General features: G+C 45.8%; 1 protein-coding gene across 1 annotated transcript; it reads right to left on the bottom strand.

Moving 5' to 3' along the window:
• Positions 1 to 523: 523 nt before the first annotated feature.
• On the bottom strand, positions 524 to 1,519 carry LOC103306419 (olfactory receptor 52R1-like). The gene has a single exon (XM_008172769.2). The coding sequence runs from the start codon at positions 1,517 to 1,519 to the stop codon at positions 524 to 526; it is 996 nt and encodes a 331-aa protein (XP_008170991.2).
• Positions 1,520 to 11,652: the final 10,133 nt, after the last annotated feature.

Below are 11,652 nucleotides of genomic sequence, written 5' to 3'. Positions count from 1 at the left end.
CACACTTGAGTAATTCACGCATAGCAAGATTTCATAATTTCACATACAACCCAAGGGGATATCATGTTTAGCAGATTAAGACTTTTAGAATGATACCTCACAGGGAATACTTTGCACAAAACATACAATAATTACATCACCATGGTAAATATGGGGTGCTTTGGGTTGAGAGTGTCAGAGGAGTGAACCAGTGAGTGACGGGTGTGGGGAGGAGAGGAGCGAGTGAGGGGCGGGGCCTTGAGGGGAAGAGGCAGAGCAGGGGCGCAGCTTGGGGGAAGAGGCAGGGCAGAGAGGCGGGCCCTCAGGCTTCCAGTTACCATCAATTAGAACAGTGGCAACCCTATGAGTTGCACATAAACAGATTCCCCAATTTGCGACGCTGACACAGCACAGTAAGGTCAGGCAAAAATTGTATGTCTCTTTGACTGGCCAGTCAGTGATTCAGGGAAGAGAGTCCAGCACCATGTCACCAGCCAGTTCTCCATGGAGCTCAGTCTGAGAGCCAGAGCACCAGGAGAAAACTTTAGGTCCCTTTATGAGTAAAGCGCTGGACCAACCTTTCCCGGATCTGTTGGGTCTTCACCCCATAGATGATGGGGTTTAGCATGGGGGGCACCAGGAGGTATATGTTTGCCATGAGAACATGGAAATGCAGGGCCACATTGTGCCCAAATCGTTGCGAGAGGGCGGCAAAGAGATGCGGGATGTAAAAGGCTAAGATGACACAGAGGTGGGAGCCGCAGGTCCCAAAAGTCTTGAGCCGGGCGTCCTTTGTTGGCAGGCTGAAGATGGCCCTGAGTATCTGGGTATAGGACACGGCGATAAAAAACACATCCGTACCGATAACCAAGAATGCCACAGAGAGGCTGTAGTAACTACTGATACGGATGTCGGCGCAGGCCAGCTTCACCACAGCTATGTGCTCACAGTACGTGTGGGGAATGATGTTGGTTCTGCAATATGGCCACCTCCTCACCAGGAAAGGATGTGGCAGTATGAGCATGATGCCGCGCAGCACCATGGCCAGGCCAATTTTGGCCACCACCGGATTTGATAGGGTGCTGGAATGTCTCAGGGGATCACAGATGGCCACGTAGCGATCAAAAGCCATGGCAACAAGGATCCCAGACTCTATCACAGAGAAGCTGAGAATGAAGTACATCTGGGTGAGGCATGCACTGAAATTGATCTCCCTGGAATAGAACCAGAAGATGCTCAGCATTTTGGGGAGGATGGATGTAGACAGGACCAGGTCGGTGACGGCCAGCATGCAAAGGAAATAGTACATAGGCCCATGGAGGCTCGGCTCCGTCTTTACGATGAACAGGATGATGAAGTTCCCCAAGAGGGCTATGGCATAGATTGCGCAGAAGGGGATGGAAATCCAGACATGGGATGCCTCCAGGCCTGGAATGCCCAGCAGGATGAAGGTGGAGGGGTTGGTGAAGTCAGTTGAGTTGGATTCTGACATGTTGAAGAGGAGGTGTCCAACACTGAGGCAGAATGGTGTTTCCTGCATGTATCGTGTGTTCCCCTGACTTCCTGTATGTGCCCAGGGTCTAGGATGATGGTCGCAGGACAAACACCTGGATGGAGAGACAATGTTAATATAAGACATTACATGCACTACTGGAGGCTGTTCTCCTGGGTGAAGCAGATTGGTCGCTCTTCACACACTGAAAAATGACATTTTCATTATTCAGATAAATGAATTATGAACAACTGACCCTGCTAATGCCAATTCCATATTTTATGGTGCTCCCTGCATCAATACTTCCTCCACATCGTGGTGTGGGAAACCTTAGACGGCACCAGCAGGAAACACGAGCTCATACTGGTTATCTCTTATTGTTCTCTAGGCCTTGTCTACACTGCGAAGTTTTTTCACCAAAAGGCAGCATTTGGTGATGAAATAGTGGAGGTGTAAACGTTATAAAGCCACTTTGAGGACGGAATTCCTCAGTTTCAGTGACATAATAAAGCCACCTTGATGAGAGTTGCAATGATTTTACACAACATTTTTGTCACCAAAGTGCTAGTGTAGACACCTTTCTTTATTTTATCATTGTAATTGGCCAATTGCTTTTCTCCCACACCCAACGTCCTCCACCCCTGGGAACACTCACCATGCTTCCAGTGTTCACCAGCATGTGTGCTTGTCAAGGGTCAGCTGGAAAGTGACTGGTGTGTTACCAGCAGTGTATTTTAATGTAGTGTTTCAATGCTGTAAATGTACTTAACAATAATGCTTTTCTTTATTGTTACTTCTGCTTCTCCAGATATGTACTTGAAAGGAGGCATCCCCTCCACTCCAGCCGAGTGTCTCCGCCAGATAAGAAAGCGACCAAGACGGCACAAGGAAGATATGTTGTGGGAGGTGCTGCAGTACTCTGATGCAGACAAGATGGAATGCAGGCAGTGGAGGGAAAGCGACAAGCAGGAAAGAAAAGAAAATGAGGCATACACTAGGGATGCAATGGAGAGGTTGATAAACATTTTCTAGTGACAAACCAACATGCTGCAGTCCCTCCTGATGCTCCAGACTTAGCAGATGGGTGCAAGCCCTCCCCTTCAGCACATTCACAACTCTTTCCCATGTCCTTCCCAAACTCCACCCGCACATTCCCTTCCGATTTCTGGGACGTCTCACTTTACCGTTCACTCCACCTCCGCAGACACCTTTTCAAAGGAAAGCTGGACGTACGCTCAGCTGTGTGTGTGTGCATGGTGTGGTGGGTTTTTTGGCAATAAAAGCAAAGTTATTTGAATAAGAAGCACTCTTTATTTGTTTCCGGTGAAGTTATGATAGCAGATGGCAACAGCAAAGCAGCAGGCAGTTTCACCATTTCCTTACATTGAACCCTGGGCCTGAACAATCACAACTGCTTCCTACCCTACCAAAACTGGACTTCATTACGTATTGCAATCCCATGCACAGCAATAAACATTACTTGTTCTCATTTTCAAAGTGTTGCCGCAAAGCCTCCCTGATTCCAATTGCCCCCCATTGTGCCCTCTAATAGCCTTGGTATCTGGCTGGTCAAAATCAGCAACCACGTGTTCTGTCCGAGCAGTGCACCACTGAGCAAAATTTTTGCCCTTAAGTTCACAAATATTATACAAGGTGGAACACACGGCTACAACCATGGGAATATTTTCCTCATTGAGGTCTAACCTTTCAGAAAGGAATCGCCAGCACGCTTTTAATCTGCCAAATGCACATTCTACGGTCATCCTGCTCCTACTCAGCCTATTGTTGAAATGCTCCTTACTGCTCTCCAGGTTTCACTTCTACGGTTTCATGAGCCCTGGCATTGAGGGGTATGCCAGGTTTCCCAGGATTACTATGAGCATTTCAACATCCCCTGTGGGGATGTTCCGGTCTGGAAAGAAAGTCCCCGATTTCAGCTCTCTGTAAAGGCTGGTGTTCGTAAAGATTTATGCATCATGCACTTTTCTGGACCACCCTGCACTGATTTCAATGAAATGCCCACAGTGATCCTTGAGTGCCCGCAACACCATGGAGAAGTACCCTTCCAATTGATATATTCCATTGCAAGGTGTTCAGTGCCAAAATTGGAATATGCGAGCTATCTATCACCCCTCTGCAGATGGGGAAACCCATTTCTGCAAAGCCATCCACAATGTCACGCACGTTGTCAAGAGTCACAGTCTTGCGGTGCAGGATGTGATTAATGGCCCTGTACACTTGCATTAATGCAGCCCCAACGGTCGACTTCCCAACTCCAAATTGATTTGTGACCGACTACTGGCAGCCTGGAGTCACCAGCTTCCACAGTGTGATTGCCATGCACTTCTCCACTGACAGCGCAGCTCTCATTTGGGTGTCCTTGCGGCATAGGGCTGGGGTGAGCTCAGTACACAATTCCAGGAAGGTGGCTTTCCAATTCCAAAAGTTCTTCAGCCACTGCTCGTCATCTCAGACCTGCATAACGATGCGATTCCACCACTCAGTGCTAGTTTCTCAAGCCCAAAAGCAATGTTCCACCATGCTCAGCTCTTCTGTGAATCCCAAAAGCAATCTAATGCTGCTGTTATCCATGTCAGACACCATGTCAGGCAACTGTGACTCCCGTTGCCTTCACAACATCAAGATTGATTCCATTGCTATTCGTGATGTGCTACTGACAGCTAGCAGAGCAGTGCGGGATCCGTTCCTGCAGATAGAGGTGGTGGGCTGAGCAGAAAACAAGGAACGTTGAAAAATGCTGCAAACTGGAGATGGAAGCACATGGAATGCTGGGACGGAAAGCAATGCATCATGGGACATTGAGCCCAGAGCCATGACGTTCCATGATCCGCTCTGCCTTCCCACAACACCTGTGAGCATAAGATGCAGACCTGAACTGTGGGATAGTTACCCACAGTGCATTATTCTCACTGTTGCTGCAATGGTCCCGCGTGTGGATGCGCTATGCCAAAAGAGAAAGACAGTGTGAACGTGCAACAATAGTTTTCTTTAAAGGCTTTTTGGTCATTGAATAAACTTTCAGTGAAAAAAATCGTCCAATGTACACATGGCCTCAATGCAATGAAAGCCAGGCTACAGAGCCATGCTGTAGGGAGTCTCCATTCACCTAGTTACTGAAAATCTGAGAGTGGGGGAAAAAAACCTTTAGCAAGACATGTGCCGGAGGAAACATCCCAACTAGAACACACCCTCAGGGAAAAGTCTTGGATGTCACTGATAGCAGCCCCATGGAAACAACTGCTCATTTGCAGTAGTGGCCACAACAAAGACAATGTTCGAATGCCTAAGGAATGGGATGGAGAATAATCTGCTCTGGAGATGCACTCAGTTTTGGTCACTCAGCCTCTATAAAGGATATAGCCACTAGAAATGGGTTTTCTGAGACAGGCTATCAGAATGGGGGGGGCTGCCATATGCGGACAGACTGAAAAGTCTGGGACTGTTTAGTGTAGAGAAGAGACAAATAAGGGGGCATAGGATAGAGGAGAACAAAATAAAAGAATGGAACTGATTACATTAAAATGAACAAACAGAGAACAGTTCCCAACCAGTAATAGCTTTATACAGATATCCTTCAAAAGGGCTAAGTCCCCAAAGCTGATGCAAATTATCAGCAAAACTGATTGGGAGGAAAAATTTAGACTGAAAAATGGGAATGAAAAATGGGAGTTCTTTAAGAAGAGTTTATTAAAGAGCTAAAAAGCCACGATTCCACAATCAAGGAAGTGGACAACTTCGGTTAAAAACCCAGTTCAGTGGGAAAGTGAAGGCAGGAATTAAGGGGGGAAAAGCAACACATAACAAATGGGAAAAAGGGAAAAGAATTGGCAAGCAATACAAATTGGAAGTTATGAAAATTGATACAGGACATTACAGACATCGGGGGAAATCCATGGTTTGCAGGGCTAAGGAGAACAAAAAGGAGGTTATTAAGTTTATTAAGAACAAAAGAAATCCTAGAAAAGGTAAAGACTAATCTCTAAAGGGAGAAAGGAAACTTGTTAATCTTGCAGAAAAGGTCGATGTGTTCAATAACTATTTTTATTCTGCATTTGGAAAGCAGTATGAGGTACTCATATCATATGTGGTAATGAAACCCTTTCCAGTCTATTAGCAGTCAAGGAGCATGTTAACCAGTATCTAGAGTAGAACCTTAGAATTACAAACACCAGAGTTATGAACTGACTGATCAACCACACATCTCATTCGGAACCGAAGGAGGCAGTCAGGAAACAATGGAAAAGCTGATATGGGATATGTTAAAAAAAAAAAGACAATTTCATCCTTTCGTGAGAGCACACGTTTGGTGGACCAAGGGAACCAATCAGATGTAATAGCCTTCAATTTCTGTGAGACATTTGATTTAGTAGGGAAAAGCATTCAATTAAAAAAATGAACACTACACAATATCAGTAGATTTTGTTAAATGTTAAATGGACTAAAAGCTGGCTATCTAAAATGAACAAAGAGAGAACAGTTTCCAACCAGTAATAGCTTTATACAGATATCCTTCAAAAGGACTAATTCCCTCAGAAAGCAGTTGTCAATGGGCCATTGTCAGTGAATGGGGGTGTCTCTAGTGGGGTTCTGCAGGGATCAATCCTAGGCCAGATGCTATTCAATATTTTCATCAATGATCTGGAAGCAAATAGAAAATCGTTGCAAGTAAAATTTGCGGATGAACCCAAGGTTGGCAGAGTGGTTACAATGAGGTGGCCAAGGCAGACATAACGATTGATCTGGAGCATTTGTTGAGCTGGGCCCATGCAAACAAAATGTTTTAATACAGTCAAATGGAAAGTGGTCCTCTTGGAACAGGGAATGCAGGCCCGACTCTCTGGCTAGGGCACTGTATTATGGAACGCAAGGACCCTAAAAAGGATTTAGGGGTCATTGTGGACAACTAACTCATCGTAAGCTCCCAGTGTGATGCTGTGGCCCAAAGGGCTAATGCGATCCTTGGATGCATAATCAGGGGAGTAGTGCATTGGAGCATGGGAAGGATTTTACTTCTGCACATGGCATTGATGAAACCGACTGCATAAATTATAGTGTTCACATTTCAAAAAGGATATTGAAAAATTGGAGAGGGTGCAGAAAAAAACCACAAAAATTATTGGAGACTGGAGAATATGCCTAACACAGAGAGAGAGATTTAAAGAGCTTCATCTATTTATCTCATCAAAAAGACAATCAAGCAGAGACTTCTATGGGGAGAAAACCATTGGTGCTAATGGGCTCTGTAATCTAGTTTAGAAAGGCCGAGGAAGACCCAATGGCTTGAAGCTGAAGCCAGACAAATTCAATCAGGTATAAGGGCCAAATGATTAGCACTCAGGGTGGTTAACTGGTGGGAAAAACTGGAAAGGGAAGTGGTGGATTCTCCAACTCCCCATGTCCGCAGATCCAGACTGGATGCTTTTCTGGAAGATCTGCTTGAGGGCTTGTCTACACTTAAAACACTACAGCGGTGCTGCAAAGTGCTTAAGTGTAGACACTACTTACAGCGACGGCAGGGGTTCTCCCATCAGCGTAGGTAATTCACCTCCCCGAGAGGTGGTAGCGAGGTCGATAGAAGAATTGTTCCATCGACCTTATGCTGTTTACACCGGGGTTAGGTTGATATAGCGACAGCTCTCAGGGGTGTGAATTCTTTTGCTGTTGGTAAAAAAGGAAATGCAATTTTGGGTTGCATTAACAGAGGCATAGCACCCAAGTCATGGTAGGTGATAGTACCGCTCTACTCAGTGCTGGTTAGGTCTCAGCTGGAGAGCTGTGTGCAATTTTGGTCACCGCTGTCTGGAAAGGATGTAGAGAAAATGGAAAGGGTCCAGAGGTGAGTGAAAAAGATGATCCAAGGAATGGAATGCAAACCATATTTTAGCCGGCATTTCGGCGGTGACGCCTCTGGATGACACTGCTTGTAGGCTGCATTTTGGCGGTGATGCCTATTGACGTTGCCACTTGACAGCGGCATTTCGGCGGCTGCTCCTCCCCTGCCACGGTCCTCCGTGGCTCGACCTCCGGCGCCCGCCAGACAAAAAAGTTTGGGGACCACGGCCTTAGAGTATCATAATGAGAGAAGGCCTATAAACAGGCAGACTGATTTTAATTCTTCTTTTGTACCTCTATAACTAGCTAAGTGATAAGAATACACCTAAATTCTTAAAGTATAGGCCTTTGCAGACAGGCCTGAATATCTATATCCTAACAGCTGTCTGACACCTTCAATTAGGAGACGTCGTTTTCAGTTGCTTATAAGTTTGCCAAACTTTAACCGTTTGCACTGAAATTTCCCGCACTGGGTGTCTGCTTCCGGCTGAATTGTTTTTAAACTTTCAGGCATAACAGTTCAGCCAAATTCTCAAATGAAGCCAGGAGAAAAGACGTTTTGCCCATGTTGAAAAATTCATATAATTATTCCAGTGAGGAGCCCTATCACCGCCATGCTTTCTATCAGAAAGTCAGGTGAAAGCCCCCCCTTCCTCCCCCGTTAACAGCCAGAGCCCTGAAATGCAAGAGGAGGAGGTGAAAGTCCCTGTGCATTAACTCACACCCAGCTGGCTCCTGAGGTCTTTACTCAGTTCTTACTCCAAGGGGAGTTTTGCCTCAGTTTAGCCTGAGAACATATGGGCCACGGCCTCAGAATTTTACCTTGTATTGTCCATCTACTATCACCTTTCAACCTGAAGGATCCCCTGTGTCACTGAATTGCAGCCACCTTGGGGTTGGAGGCCATCAGCCAGGGGCAGAGCAAAGAGGGACATTTTGGCCAGTGATATCGGAGCAAACACATCCCCTCTGGCAAGGGCCCCGGCATGTTTAATGGCTGTGCAGAGTGGAAAGGACCACAGACCTATTCTCTATCCCATCACTCTCTCCTTCAACTGGGTTTGTTGAGCAGGTAAGCTCCTCAGCAAGAGATGGTGTCAGGGTTCCTTCCCCACTCTGAACTCTGGGGGACAGATGTGGGGATCCGCATGAAAGACCCCCTAAGTTTATTTTTACTAGCTTTGGTTAAAAACTTTCCCCAGGCACAAATTCCACCTTGAACAGTATGCTGCCACCACCAATTGATTTAAACAAATATTCAGGGAGGGCCACTTGGAGCCCTACCTTCCCCAAATATCCCCTCAAATCCCTACACCCCCTTTCCTGGGGAGGCTTGAGACTAATATCCTCACCAATTGGTACAGGTGAACACAGACCCAAATCCTAGGATCTTAAGAACAAGAAAAAATCAATCAGGTTCTTAAAAGAAGAATTTTAATTAAAGGAAAGGTAAAAGAATCACCCCTGTAAAATAAGGATGGTAAGTACTTTACAGAATAACAAAAGACTCAGGTACACAGAGGATTTCCACTCTGGGCAAAACCTTAAAGTTATAAAAACAGGGATAAACCTCCCTCTTAGCACAGGGAAAATTCACAAGCTAAAACAAAAGGTTATCTAATGCATTTCTTTTCTGCTATTACTAACTATTTCTGCAAGACTAGATGCTTAGTTCAGATATATTTTCCTCTGTGCTGTTTCCTGGCTGGCTCCGAGAGACAGAGACAGAAAAACTTCTCCCCTTATTGGTCCTTTTGGTCAGGTGCCACCCAAGTTATCTAAGCTTCTTAACCCTTTACAGGTAAAAGAGGAATTAACCCTTTACAGCGTAAAAAGGGATTTTATGCTACCCTTAGCTGTATGTTTATGACAGATGGGTACCTGTGAATTCTGAGACAGACGTGTCTTCTCTGGGAATCTCCCACAGGCAGCCGTTTCCCTCACCTCTCTCACCCCAGCATCTGCAGCAGCATCCCACGCCGAGAGCCGACACAGGGGTGTGCACCGTTTATAATATAGCTGTGTGCAATCCCAGGGGGGGGGGGTCGCTCAGCCTCTAGGGGGAAACAGCATCTGAATGGAAACAGGCTGGAGACCGGAGAATCTCTAGCCAATGTCTCTCTTTCAATGTCTGCACTTCTGTGCTATTTATCCAGCTTTAGGAGTAAACAGTAATTAAGGGACCTTCCCAAAGGGAGATGAGAACTCCTGGGCTGTCCGTTGAGTCAGAGAGGAATTGGCTGCTCTGTACATTTGTGTATAGTTAAAAAGTAGTTGATTAGTAAGAAAACTAGGCATGATAGTCTGATACCCTGTAAATACCCAGTATTAATAGGTAGATAGTAGACAGAGAGATCTGGAGAAAGGTGACTGAGGGGAGATACGAACACTTTCTGCAGGCACACGGGGCTATCGCTAAGGGATCAGAAGTCAGTAATTCTCATCAGTAACTATCATCATATTGTTTAGCACCTTTCATTGATGGATCTTCAAAACACCTGGAAAAGGAAAGTCACTATGAACATATCGTCATTATACTGATAGGTAAACTGAGGGAAAGGGAGACGTGACTTGGTGAAGGTCACACAGAGAATGACAGACAGAACCCAGGAGTCCTGATTTCCCTGCTGTAACCACGGTCTCTCCATTAGTAATGGCGTGCATGAGAAGAAGGAAATGGAGTCACGGTCTAGCAGGGCTTGTTCATTAGGTGGATGTGACAGACTTGCTCAGGATGCAACCTGGAATGGGGGTACCGCTGAGCCCTATGGCATACCAACCTGGGCTCCCCCTCACACTGTGAGGCTGTGACAAGCTGCAATCCTCTCCAGGTTTTGCACTTCCACAGCCAGACACAGCCAGGAACGCACCCAGCTTCAGTTTCATGAATGTTTTCACTAGGCACTCATGAGCCAACAATAGAGAGGCTCCAGCCAATTCCCCCCCACCCCAGCTCCCCAGCCTAGGACCCCAGAGCTGTACCGTCTAACCCTGGTCAGAAGCCCGGCGAGGGTACGTGTATTACCCAGTCTGCCCCACCCTCAATGTGGAGAGGACAATGCACCAGCCCCTGTTCCTGAGCAGGTTTCCCTTTTGCATTTCAAACAACACACTGTATTAGGGAAAAAAATATAAAACCGATTTATTAACTGCAGAAGGATAGATTTTAAGTGATTATAAGGAATAAATGTACAGATCAAAGTAGATTACCAAAGAAATAAAGCAAAATGACAATCTGAGTTCAGACAGGATTTGAACTGTGCAGTGTGTCACCTGCCTTCCATACACAGGCTAGAATTCCCTTCAGCCTGGGACCAAATCCCCAGTTCTGTCCTTGTCCTTAAGGTTTATCCAGGTGTTGAGTTATGGGGGGAGTGAGGCCAAGTGATTTTCTTATGTCCACTTTTTATGGCTTCTTCCATGTGGAGGGAACTTCATTTTTCCAAGCAAAAGCCCCCAGTACAGTTAGTGGAAAAGTACAGGCACAAATGGAATCCAGTGTCACATGAGCTGGTCACATGACCTTGCATGCTTTCATAACTTTAGGTACAAAAATGATACATGCATACAAAGAGGGTAATCATATTCAGCAAATCATAACTTTTTCATTGATACCTTACATGACATACTTTGTATAAAATATATCATAATCATATCATCTGGGTATATACGGGAGTGCCAGGGAGTTGTTTTGGGGCGCAGAATGTCACATCTCCCCACTTAGTTTACTGCAGGAGTGTTAGTCACTGACTAATTTGGAGGGAGGGTGCACAAGGCCCTAGAATCATAGAATCATAGAATATCAGGGTTGGAAGGGACCTCAGGAGGTCGTCTAGTCCAACGTCCTGCTCAAAGCAGGATCAATTCCGAATTAAATCATCCCAGCCAGGGTTTTGTCAAGCCGGGCCTTAAAAACCTCTAAGGAAGGAGATTCCACCACCTCTCTAGGTAACCCATTCCAGTGCTTCACCACCCTCCTAAGGAAAAAGCTTTTCCTAATATCCAACCTAAACCTCTCCCACTACAACTTGAGACCATTAGTCCTCGTTCTGTCCTCTGGTACCACTGAGAACAGTCTAGATCCATCCTCTTTGGAACCCCCTTTCAGGTAGTTGAAAGCAGCTATCAAATCCCCCCTCATTCTTCTCTTCCGCAGACTAAACAAACCCAGTTCCCTCAGCCTCTCCTCATAAGTCATGTGCTCCAGTCCCCTAATCATTTTTGTTGCCCTCTGCTGGTCTCTTTCCAATTTTTCCACATCCTTCTTGTAGTGTGGGACCCCAAACTGGACACAGTACTCCAGATGAGGCCTCACCAATGTCAAATAG

The sequence above is a fragment of the Chrysemys picta genome, unplaced genomic scaffold, assembly GCF_011386835.1.
Source record: "Chrysemys picta bellii isolate R12L10 unplaced genomic scaffold, ASM1138683v2 scaf1836, whole genome shotgun sequence".
Taxonomy (NCBI): domain Eukaryota; kingdom Metazoa; phylum Chordata; order Testudines; family Emydidae; genus Chrysemys; species Chrysemys picta.
This window is presented reverse-complemented; position numbering and strand designations above follow the sequence as displayed.